The sequence below is a fragment of the Geotrypetes seraphini genome, chromosome 7 (assembly GCF_902459505.1).
Source record: "Geotrypetes seraphini chromosome 7, aGeoSer1.1, whole genome shotgun sequence".
Classification (NCBI taxonomy): Eukaryota; Metazoa; Chordata; class Amphibia; order Gymnophiona; family Dermophiidae; genus Geotrypetes; species Geotrypetes seraphini.
Window position 1 is genome coordinate 68,413,219 of NC_047090.1, and position 13,310 is coordinate 68,426,528.

The 13,310-nt window shown below is 41.7% G+C and overlaps 1 protein-coding gene across 2 annotated transcripts in view; it reads left to right on the forward strand.

The window, feature by feature from the left end:
* RYR3 (ryanodine receptor 3) overlaps positions 1–13,310 on the forward strand; it is a 693,107-nt gene that overhangs the window by 471,647 nt on the left and 208,150 nt on the right. For both annotated transcript variants that reach the window (XM_033952387.1, XM_033952388.1), the window contains exon 62: positions 5,932–5,992. In XM_033952387.1, coding sequence (XP_033808278.1) covers positions 5,932–5,992 — 61 coding nt within the window. The remainder of the gene's footprint in view (positions 1–5,931; positions 5,993–13,310) is intronic.

Sequence of the window (13,310 nt, forward strand, 5' to 3'; positions counted from 1 at the left end):
CTCCCGCCCTCGACACTCCTCCTGAAATGCCCCGTTTAGCTTTGGTCGTTCAGCGGCACTATGAAGGCCTAGGTCATTTAGAAATATGTCCGAAACCTGGTTTTATTATCGGCACTTGGACGTATTTCGGAAATATTCGTCCAAGTGCCAACTTAGGCCGGTTTTTGGACATTTTTCTCTTTTGATTATGAGCCCCAGAGTGTGGATATATCTTGATGTGACTAAAGTGATACAAGAAGAACGAAGGAAAGAATTTATTTCTTACAGACAAGAGTCTTTGAATCTTGGAGCGTTGTTTAAGAACATAACAACAGCCTTACTGGGTCAGACCAATGGTCCATCAAGCTTAGAAGCCCGTTCTCACAGTGGTCAATCCAGGTCCCTAGCACCTGGCCAAAACCCAAGGAGTAGCAACATTCCATACAGAATCTCAAAGAATAGCAAGATTCTGGAATCCCAGAGAGTAACAACAGATTCCGGAACCCCAAAGAGTAGCAACATTCCATGCTACCAATCCAGGGCAAGCAGTGGCTTCCCCCATGCCTTTCTCAATAACAGACTATGGACTTTTCCTCCAGAAAATTGTTCAAATCTTTCCTAAAATCAACTACACTAACCGCTCTTGCCAAAACCTCTGGTTTATCCTTGTAAATGTTTGGTTCAACTGGGAGGTTTTCTTTAATCCTGAACAGTTGAAAGCCTTTATTGATTTAAAAAAGTTCTTTACAGATTAGAGTAATTTTGAGACAGATAATTTAGGTTAAGTGTGCTATACAGGTATTAGTGTTATAGCCTTATTTATATATTCTTTTTCTTAATTGGGCTCCTTTTTACAGTGGTTTCTCCCCACTTATATGGTGGCCTAAGGCAGATTTGAATTCTCTAGTTTTTGAGAAAGATGTTTCTTTTTTTAGCAATATTACTTATCCAAATTTTTGTAACAAGTGGATGCTTGTGTATTGTTATTGATAATTGATTTAAAAAAAAAAAAAAAAGATGGTGACAGTTATGGAAGGCCTATTTCTACCTTTTCTGTCAACAATGCTTGAAGAACTTGGCAAAATTAAAAATGTGCTCCAAATTAATCATGCGATGATCAAAGATCTACACTCCACAGAAGAGGCATAAACAGAACAGATGGAGCAATTGCATCACTGTTTAGCAGAACTTGAGATCAGAACCACCACATTTGAAGCCAAAGCTGCAATTACTATTCCCTCTAAGCTAAGTGGGAGTCCTCCACCTAACTCCTGCCAGAGAGGAGTGCTGTTTCACTATCACATTTTCAATAGGGTTGGAATAAAGGGGCACTACTCAGACTGGAAATGGGTCACGAGTGGGGTTCCGCAGGGGTCAGTGCTGGGACCGCTCCTGTTCAATGTCTACATAAACATCCTAGAGGTGGGAACAAAATGTGAGGTCATTAAATTTGCGGATGACACCAAACTATACAGCAGGGTTAAAACCATGGAAGACTGCGAAGATCTCCAAAAGGATCTAACGACACTGGAAGAGTGGGCCAAAAAGTGGCAAATGAGCTTCAACATAGGGAAATGCAAGGTCTTGCATGTGGGGAAGAAAAACCCGATGTTCAGCTACAAAATGGGGGGATCACTACTTGGGATAAGTAACCTTGAAAGAGACCTGGGAGTGATGGTTGACACAACACTGAAGGCGTCAGCGCAGTGCAGCCTCGAAGAAAGCAAACAAAATGTTGGGTATCATTAAAAAGGGTATCACCACCAGGTCGAAGGAAGTCATCCTGCCACTATATCGTACAATGGTGCGGCCACATCTGGAATACTGTGTCCAGTACTGGTCGCCGTACCTCAAAAAGGACATGGCGGTACTTGAGGGAGTCCAGAGAAGGGCAACTAAGCTGATAAAGGGTATGGAGAATCTCTCATATACTGACAGATTGAAACAGTTAGGACTGTTCTCCCTGGAAAAGCGGAGACTTAGGGGAGACATGATAGAAACCTTCAAGATCCTGAAAGGCATAGAGAAAGTAGACAGGGACAGATTTTTCAAACTAAAGGGGACCACAAGTACAAGGGGGCACTCGGAGAAATTGAAAGGAGACAGGTTTAAAACAAACGCTAGGAAATTCTTTTTCACCCAGAGGGTGGTGGATACATGGAATGTGCTTCCAGAGGCTGTGGTAGATAGGAGCACTGTACAGGGCTTCAAGGAAGGCTTGGATAGGTTCCTAGAGGACAAAGGGATTGAGGGGTATAGATAAGTGTAGAGATGGGTTATAGGGATAGGAGTAGAGATAGGTTATAAAGCTAGTCAGGGACCACTGCTCAGGCAAAAGGGCCTGATGGGCCGCCGCGGGAGCGGACCGCTGGGCGAGATGGACCTCTGGTCTGCCTCAGCGGAGGCAACTTCTTATGTTCTTATGTTCTTAATAGTGAAAGACAAACAAGCTGTGTCAGACTCCAGGGAACCTGCCTGTCCCTAGCAATTGTAAACACAATATTGAAGCACTGCCCCCCTCCACACCATACCCAAGGGGTCTCTGGCTTATAGGAAACTTGGAAAGAACCATTAAATTAATAACAAATGCATTAGCAAAATGGTGTACACCAGAGGTTCTCAACACATGATACGCATACCCCAGGAGGTATGCGCACCATTGTTAGGAGGTGCACAGTAAGTCTCCCACCCTCCTCTGCCATCACATATCTCCCTTTTGCCAGCCCTCCCAGACTAGCAGCGGAAGCTCACTGTAATTTAGGCTGGGAGCCTTTGCTAGGCTGACCTGCTTCTGATGATGCAACTTCCTCTTTCCTCAGAGGTGGCTAGCAAAGGCTCTGAGGTTGCCTCATGGAATCACTCTCCAACCTCTGATCCTTTAATCTTACTCCCAGCCCCATGATCCATCCACCCACCGAGCCTACTGAGGTACCTGGTGGTCCAGTGGGGGGTTTTTGTGGCAGGAGTGTGGTCTTTTTGCTCCTGCCTCCTTGTGGTTGCCTTTTAAACTAGCTGCTGCAACCTCTCGCAGCTGCTTGTGGCATTTCCTGTAGTACCGTGAGCTGCTGTGAGAAGTTGCGGCAGCCGTGAGGAGGCAGGAGCGAGAGGGCCATGCTCCCGCCACAAAGACTCCTGCTGGAACACCAGGTACCTCGGTAGGCCTGGGGGATGGGGTGGACCGAGGGGTTGGGAGGGAGATTAAAGGGTTGGGGCCTGGAGAAGAGTGAGAACCTTGGCTTTGAATCGGGGGTAAGGAGCGATGAGAGGTGTTGGAGGGAAGAGAGATGCCAGACCAGGGAATGGAAGGGAAGGAGGGGGAGAGAGATGCCAGACTCTGGGAAGGGGGGAAAGGAAGGAGAAAGATGTCGGACAACTGGTAGGTGGGAGGGAAGGAGAGATATGTCAGACCATGGAAATAGGGAGGGAAGGAGAGATGCCAGACCATGGGAGAGGAGAGAAATAGGAAGGGAAGGTAGGAAAAGTAGATTCTGAGAAGCAGAAAAATTGAAAAAAGTTGAATGTTAAAAGTTAATGCCAAAAATGGATGCAGGGCAGAAAGTGAAGAGAAAAAAAAAACAGTCAATGGATAAGAAAGCCCTGGAACACAGTTAAGGGTACAGACAGAAGGAAATGCAACAAAAGACTGGGAAAGGATGATTAGGAAAAAAAAGTCACCAGACAACAAATCATCCATTTTACAAAACCGTAGTATGGTTTTTAGTGCCAGTCGCAGCGGTAACAGCTCCAATGCTTATTGAAATTCTATGAGTGTCAGAGCTGTTACTGCCACAACTGGTGCTAAAAACAACACTAAAGGTTTGTAAAAAGGGTGGGGGGGAAGGTAGGGAAAATTATTTTATTTTCAATTTAGTGATTGAAATGTGCCAGTTCTGAGAATTTATATCTGCTATATATATTTTGCACTATATTTGTCTATTTTATTGAAGCTGTTACTGAGGTGATCTTGCATACTTTAAAGTCATCTATCTTGACCTCTTTGAAAAAAACAGAATATAAATGATAATTAACATTTTCTCTGAGTACAGAGTGCTTTGTGTAGTTTAATTTTGTGGTTACCATTATGTATTGTTAATAAGATTATATTGTGTGTATATGAAAAATGAACAGAAGAAATTGCAGGGGTCTGGGAGGGTCTGGTGCAGAGCTTGGGCAGGGGTACTCAGTTTATATTTGTTAGACTTGGGGGGTAATTGGCTTGAAGATCTTGAGAAACACTAGTGTATACTTCCTGCGTACGCTAAGGGGCTCATAATCAAAAATAAAAAACATCTAAAAAGTGGTCTAAATGAGTACTTGGACGATCAAAAAGCCTGATCGTCCAAGTAACCATAACCAAAGCTGGTTTTAGATCTTCTAAGAGTGAATTCAAAGTATCAATGACTCAGCGGTGATTAAAGAATACCGATTGAGTTATTCTTTACAGTCTCCTATTGCAAGGAACAGTCAGTTCTACAGTTATAGCAACACTATACAAGCTAAGTATCATAAGTCTTATCTAATCAAGTTGCTTTTGGTTAAATAATGAGCTGAAAATAGAGTACCAGCTTGTAGGAGAACTGATAGATTTCTATTATTATAAATATTAGAAAAAAAATCATATAAAAAATAAAAAAAATATAACACAGAAAAATAAAAAAAGATATGTCAGATAGGAAATTAGAGACCAGTGATCACTTTTGGTTGTCTGGGCACGATGATGTTCAAACCCAGTCAGCTGTGAATACTTGAGGCCTCTTAGCCTATAAGAAATTTCCATACTATGTATCCAGACTGAAAATAATATACATGAGAACAGTGGATTTACGTTTAAGAATTTCTCTATATTCATCAGTTTTTAAGGGATTTTGGTCTCTTTCTCTTAGACCAACATATGTACTATTCAAACAATCACTTTCAACATCTATCACAAGTGATATAAAAATAGTCCAAAGATAATGTGCCCAATTTAGTTATAGTTTAATCAGCAAACAGTTCACTTGAGATGATCACTTATCTGATATGAAATTCCCAATGCTCACCATCAAAGTGTTTTGGTTAGTTTAACCTGCTTCAGGGAACTTTTGTCACTACTACTCTTTAGAAACATAGAACCATGATGGCAGATAAAGGCCAAATGGCTCATCTAGTCTGCCCATCCACAGTAACCATTATCTCTTTCTCTCTCTGAGAAATTCCACGTGCCTATCCCAGGCCCTCTTAAATTCAGACACAGGTTTGCCTCATGACTTTTAGGCTTAGGCATTTGATTTATAAGCCTAAATGCCGTGAGACAAATAGTGAGTCTATGTAGCTTGTAGAGTGAGTGTCGGGAGTTTCATATCATCAGCGCTGGAGTTAGTTCTGAAAGGCTTTGCTTAACACAATTTTTACTTCAGGTATCAGGTGAAAGCTTGGCTCTTCAGACAAGCCTTTAATGGAAGAATTAACTAACTTGCTAGTCTCACACTCGCACACAGGAGTGACGCTGGCTGCTCATACTATAGCAAGATTGTTTATCCACTCATATCCCTAGCTGAGAATTTTCAAGCACCATTCTGACCTTATATGCAACTTCTTTAAATTAGTCCCCTTATTTTCTTACTTCTGCTATTCTGTCTTATCTATCTATATGCTCCATCTTTGCTTACACTCTATGCTGTCTATTAAATTTTTTTTCCTTGGATTGTTTCAACATTGTAATATAGCATACTAGGCCATACTTTGATTATAATTTGAATATTTTTACTGCTGTAATTGTCTATGGTTTGTGCTTGACTCATTGTTACTGTACACTGCCATGAGTGAATTCCTTCAAAAAGGCAGTAAATTAATTCTAATAAATAGATTTATGATGTATTTTTCTAGAATTCTATTTTGTAATTGTTTTTATATTCGAAAGGGAAATTACTTTGCACTTACAAAATACTTCTGTATTCTTTATTCTGATCACAGGAAGTGATTCTGCTACCATGGTTAGCTGTCTCCATATCTTAGCACAGACTATAGACACAAGGTGAGTTTTCTGTGTTTTACAGTTCTGTTTTCTGTGTTTGGCAATTCAAACTACAATCCCCTAGTGTTGGAGTGGGTAACCCCGGTCCTCTAGGGCCAGAATCCAGTCGGGTTTTCAGGATTTCCCCAATGAATATGCATTGAAAGCAGTGCATACAAATAGATCTCATGCATATTCAGTGGGGAAATCCTGAAAACCCGACTGGCCCTCGAGGCCCGGAGGTGCCCACCCCTGCCCTAGTAGGATATTTTCCATCAATTCAAAACAGAGACTCCCAGGAAAGCATCTTCCAGCAATTTGAAACAGATAAAAGACTCCACAGTAATCTAAAACATAGGTTTCTTTAATGCTTAGTCTCCAGGTAAGAAGAGATCTAACAAATAACCCAAACTGGACTACACACAAAACATTCCTTCATTAATATTCCATCAATCAAATTTAAAAAAAAGGTTGGAGTCCACTGGTATATGGTGAGGCTGTAATCATGTTTTCCGTATATGTGACCAAGGTGAGGTATTCTGCTGATGTGTAGTTTCTATGTAGAGTAGAGAATCCTGTTTCCTCTGTTTTCCCGGTAGGAGGTGTGTTGGTGTTTTAGGAACTAGTATAATATTTGCAAAACAGCTTTTTTAATACTCTGTGGCAGGTAACAGCAGGTGTAGCTACTGGGGGGGCTTCTATGGGGGTAGAGCAATGGATAGTCACCCCATTCCCTACAGCTGGCCTTGTATGAATACTGACACCTTTTTTCCTTAGAAAAAAAAAAAAAAAGCTATGTATGTATGTGTTAAAATAAAACAAATAATAGATCATCAAAAATTAGTCAACACAGCACAGACAACACTTTTGAGTAAACAGTCAAATCATTGATCCAAACCTTCCCGCTCACGTTACATTTGACCCCTTATATTGTACCTGTTCCATGCTTACATATATTAATTGTATCTATATCTGCTGATTGTACCCATTCGCTGATTGTCCAGCCCTTCTTTATTGTAAACCGCCTCGAACTACTACGGCTTTGGCGGTATATAAGAAATAAAATTATTATTATTATTATAAACCTTTTTATGGCTTCTTATTGGCACTGCTAATCAAGTTGGTATACAAATAGAATATAAAATACAAACCTCCTCATATTACATCAATGAGATCTTAAACCTAAGATTTTAAAGCAAATATAAAAAAATAAGATTAAATGTCAAGATTAAATGAATCCTTAAAATAAATAATTAAAATTATACTAGTACCCTTAAGCTATTTAATTTGATAAGAAATTTTAAAAACTTTTCTTATGCTTGAGGAATTCTTTAAATTTAAATTAATAAGTTGCTCAAAGAAATATATTTGATTAGGTCAACCATTAAATGCCCTATATATTTGTGTATTAAATGTTATAAAGAATCTTCTACACAGCAAATTGTGATTTTCAATTCATTAAAAAAATAAATAAAGTGAAATGAACTAGAACATTTTGTTTACATATTGAAATGCATGTATCAAAAATATTACTTTAAACACTAGTACTGGAAGTTTAATGAAATGGTAGATACTAGGAGCTAATATTTCCCCCCACTTGTCCTCTCAGACAGTGTTTTAGTCTTGGAAGATGTTTGTACAGATATACACTCTCATATTTCTTTCCCGCCATCAAGCAAGAGTTTGGCTGTAACCACCTGACCAGAGCCCAGACTCCATCACAAGTAGGTGGCAGCAGAGCAGCGCAGAGTCCCACAGATAAATCCCAGATGGCAATACTGCCGAGGTTAGCACAGCTGCAGCAGACCACAGATCCACATCTCCTTCCAGATATCGTCCAGTGCTTCTCTCAGGGAGTTGGTATGACATCACAGGAACACTGTCAGCTTGCTTGGGATTGCTTGCAATCAGTGTGAATACTGCACCAGTAGAAGATTGACTCTCACTGGCATATGGGTGACTTAAGACAATAAATAAGAGGCCAGACTCAGAGTAGGCCTTGTGACAAATGGGAGCTTGGTATGACTTACCAATGGATATCATCTTCAGAAGCTGTTCAGTAACCAAATACCAAATTACTATGCTACTCGCTACAGTTGTGCCAATCAAAGCACTTTTTTATCCTTTCACCTCCCTGAAGGCCAAGATGCTTTCTTCCGGAAGCATCAGAGTCTGTCTTTCTGTGATTCCTCCTCCCTCAGACAAATAAATTATTTCTAGAATCTACTGCTCTGTTGCCCGGCTGCTGCTGACAATCCTGTGTTCAGCCAGTCCAAGCACACTGTATATAGAGCCACATTTCACGAGTTGATCCTGCAGTGTGTCTTCACCAGGGCATGAAAACAAGAGCCAAAGCTCTTCAATTGCCAGGCTTCATAAAGCTATGCAGACACAACAATATACGTCAGGAAAAGGAACAACCTGGATTACTGGCATCTTAGAAGAGCTTCATCCTCTATAATAAAACCCTAAACGCGCATGCACACTTAGGGTTTTCTGACCACTGCCGCCGTGCTGTGTCCCTCCGTGCTGAATTCCATTTTGGAACACGGAGGCAGGGAACACGCCTGTGACTCTCCCCTCCCACCCTCACTCACTAACCGCTGCCGACGGCACTGCTCCTCTTCAAAGCAGCCTACTGAGGATTGCGGCCGGCTGTAGCGAACCTCGCAGGCCGCTCTGCACCTCAGTAGCATGTTCCCTCTGACATATGCGATCACGTCAGAGGGAACGTGCTACCGAGGTGCAGAGCGGTCTGTGAAGTTCGTTAAAGAAGAGGAGGGCAGATGCAAACGACAAGGAAGCCGCATGCTGGACAGTGGGAGCAGGTAAGGGATGCTGCTGGATAGGGGGAGCAGGGAAGAGGGACAGAGGGAGCAGGTAAGGAGTGCTGCTGGACAGGGGGAGCAGGTAAGGAGTACTGCTGGACAAGGGGAGCAGGGAAGAGGGACAGGGGAGCAGGTAAGGAGTGCTGCTGGACAGGGGGAGCAGGGAAGAGAGACAGGGGAGCAGGTAAGGAGTGCTGCTGGACAGGGGGAGCAGTGAAGGGGTGCTTCTGGACATGGGAGATGTAAAATGAAGGGAAAAGGGCTGCTGCTGGACAGGGGAAGCAGGGAAGGGGTGCTGCTGGACACAGGGGAGGTAAAAGGAAGGGAGAATGGCTACTACTGGACAGGGGAAGCAGGCAAGGGGTGATGGTGGGCAGCTGAGGAAAGAGAGAAACCGAAAGAAAGAAAGAATGACAGACAGAAAGCGGCCAAGGAGAGAGAGAGAGAGAGAGAAAGAAAGAAGAGACAAACACATCTATTCTAGCACCCATTAATGTAACGGACTTAAAGACTAGTGTATGAATAAGTTTCCAATGGGCTGGCTCCTCAGGTTTCCAGAAAGAGATGGAGGACTCACAAGCTATCACAATATGAAGCTCTCTGACACTACTGCAAGCACTTTTCCACCACATGCTGTTCACATCCACAACAGAAGAACCTGATGTACTCTGTAACATACACAGCCCCGCACTGCTTCAAACTCTAAGCTACCGCCACCGCCTCCGAATCCCTGGGCCGAGCATCTCGCCGAGGCTGTGTCAAAGGCACAGGAAGAAAAATCTGCGGTGGCGGAGGGCCGAGCAAATAGAATCCAAGACTCGCGGCATCACAACATATCCATCTGGTAAAGCAGGGGTAGGGAACTCCGGTCCTGGAGAGCCGTATTCCAGTCGGGTTTTCAGGATTCCCCCAATGAATATGCATTGAAAGCAGTGCATGCAAATAGATCTCATGCATATTCATTGGGGAAATCCTGAAACCTGACTGGAATACGGATCTTGACTGGAGTTCCTTACCCCTGTGGTAAAGGATAAAGGGGCGGCAGCTACAACCCAGCCACATGCGCAGACTGAGCGACAATTAGCCCCAATCCTTACTACTCTCCAAGCACAGATTCGTTCCTTAAACATTCAAAGAGTATTCACTGCTCACGGTAGGCCGTGTTGCCAGCTCCGCCCACCTCCCCCACCGTCACCAACCTTCCTCTGACGTCAAGCACTACTCTGCTTGCCAATCAATCCAGTGGGCTGGAACTTCCTTCCTAGATATCGAATTCTCCTATCAGAAGGCTTATTTGAATGTGGGGAAAAAAAACTGTCCTCATAGTTCTGTGACAGTTAAAAATCCAGAGACAGTTGAAATGTCCAATTCCATATATTAAAATAGATAGTTCAAAAACATTAAACATTAAAATTCATCTTTAAATCTCCAAAATACAGAGAAGATCAATAAATAAAAACTGAATTACAGCTGACAGGATTATCCATTCAGTTCATCGGTATTTCTTATTGGGACAAAAACTCCTTCAGCTTTTCAGGGTCTTCAAACTGGTAGAATTTTTCTTTATAAGTAACCCTCATTAGATCAGGATAGTAAAGCCCATATTTTGCCCCAGTCTCCTTTAGTTGTTGCCTCAGTTGTAAAAATTGTTTGCGAAGATTGTTTTAAATAATGTATGTGATGTTGTGATCCACTTTGTATAAAAGCAGAATATAAATAAACTCCATGAATATGTTGGCTACCACCGGGAAGAGGGGGGAGCTCATCGCTGTGCCTTCTGTTTGAACATAGTATTGTTCCTGGTACTGAAAGAAATGTAAATTTATAGCTCATTACATCTCTAAAAATGCAAAATCTCACAAGATTACACATAAAAAATCAGTTTAAACTTTATAATATCGATAGAACTTACCACAACATGAGCAAACTTCTGTTCAATCCGCTCCATCATGTTAGATGAACACAGGAGCACTGTGTTAATAAATCTCTGGAGTGCAAAAAAGATGACATCATCATGTCATGTTAAAAAAAAAAGGCCAGCACCCATATGCTAATTAAAAATCAAGATACATTAGTCAATAAATCAAAATGAGCATATACTTGATCCACTATGAATCATTTATTAATATTAAATAAGAACATAACATAAGAAGTGCCTCTGCTGGGTCAGACCAGAGGTCCATCGCGCCCAGCAGTCTGCTCGCGCGTTGGCCCATCAGGTCTAAGACCTCTATCTGTACCCCTCTATCCCTTTTTTTTTTTTAAATCCTACCTTATCTATATCCTTCTAACTGTACCCTTCTTCATCCTATATCTTCCCTATCTCTCAAGTGCAAAACGATGACTTCTTCATGTCACGTCGGCAAAGAATGTTGGCACTCATATGCAAGGACTATAGGTTAGCATTTTGTTTATGCAGGAGACCCAATTTCCACAGAAGCATGACATTCTCATTAAAGACCAATGGTTAATGCAGATGGGCAGACTAGATGGGCCATTTGACCTTTATCTGCCGTCATGTTTCTATATCTCCCAATCATTCTTTCCTTCTGCAATGGAGAAAAAGTAAAAGTATTGCTTTTCTCCTAGCTAAGCATTCTCCAATGACAGTGCATACAGTTAAAAGGCAACCAGAGGCCAGTATCATGACATCCTGTTTGTCTATCTTGCCTGTTTAGATTGTAAGCTCTTTTGAGCAGGGACTGTTTTCTTATTCTTTGTGACTCTGTGTAGCGCTGCGCATGTCTGGTAGCGCTATAGAAATAATTAATAGTAGTAGTAGTAAATACAGTGGAGGAGTAGCTTACTGGATAGAGCCAAGGAAATCCAATTCAAATCTCTCCTTATGATCTTGGACAAGTCAGGTCACCCTCCATTGCCTCAAGTACAAATTTAGGGGCTCTTTTACCAAAGCTTAGTATGTGCTAATAGACACAATAGAACAGGGGTAGGCAATTCCAGTCCTCGAGAGCCGGAGCCAGATCAGGTTTTCATGATATCCATAATAAATATGCATGAGATAGATTTGCATCTCAAGGAGGCAGTGCATGCAAATCCATCTCATGCATATTCATTGTGGATATCCTGAAAACCTGATCTGGCTCCGGCTCTCGAGGACCGGAATTGCCTACCCCTGTTGTAGAATGACACAGAGACAAATTTTTCCCTGTCCCCGTGGAAATTCATTTTCCCATCCTGTCCTGGTGAGTTCCTGTCCCTGCCCCATTCCTGCAAGCTCTGTCCTCATATGAACAAGCCTCAAACACTTTTAAATCATAAGTATTCAAGGCTTGTGTGGTTAAGGAAGAGCTTACAGAAATGGAGCAGGAACAAGGGTAGCAACAAGCCTCACGGGGACGGGACGGGGAAATTGAGTTCCTGCAGAGACGGGGAAAAATTTGTCCCTGTGTCATTCTTTAATGGACAAGTTAAATGTTGCATGTCCTATTTTATACCTATGGATCATATTTTACTTAGTGCATGCTAAGCTTTAGATTGTAAACCCTCCAGCGACAGTGGAATACCTAGCGTCCCTCACCTTGAGCTACTGCTGAAAAAGTTATGAGCTAAATCCAAATAAATAAACAAGTGGGGTGGGGATCACTTACCTTTAGCTATGCTCTATGCTCCTATCATCAATCAGATCCAGTTTATTTCTAGAGTCCTTATGGAACTGTTTACCGTAGGGCGCCTGATTATTGATGGCGCCTTTAGCACAGTTCTACCTTCACAAGATGTATTTATGTATTTATTTATATATTTCTGTATTACACAATCCAAAGTTCTTGGTGGCTCACAAGAGAACATACATAATAAATCAAAAATAGACAAAGCTTACTAAATATATTGCAAACTTTGGCCTTTGTGATATTTGGAGTGTCTAATGTCTCTAAGATAGACTTTTTCGCAAACCACATATTTCTTTTTCCAGAATAGATATATTCTTGATAGATAAAACTTTGACTTCTGAGATAGATCAGGCCTCTGTGGCCTTATTTCCTGATCTACTCATTCTCCAATTATTGTTAAGGGTAGTATCAGAATTGAATTGTATGAGTTAGGCCTATTCTATTTAATAACTGTGGAGGACCATTTTTAATAGGACGTCTAAATCCAAATTTGGATGTTTCCCACAAGATGTCCAAAGTCGGAAGCAGAGAAATGTCTACTTTTGAACGGTATGCCCAAATAAATTTTTTTTTTTGAAAATCGACTATGTGGACGTCTTGGCTGCCAAAATGTCTAGACCGCCAGAACATCTAACTTTATTTGCCATTTATGACCACAACATCAAAGTTAAAATCACCCAAATCAGCACCATTTAGACATGGGAGGGGCCACCATTCTAATTAGGCTGCTAAGCCATGTGGGTGCCAGCATTGAATATTACCAGCTTCTGCATAATTCCGAGCTTCTTCCTAATACTGCCCTCCCTTACATCCCCTCACCTGTCCATTTTCTTGGATGGTGGTCAGAGGTGATAATCAGCAGCACTGCCTACTTTAGATCCG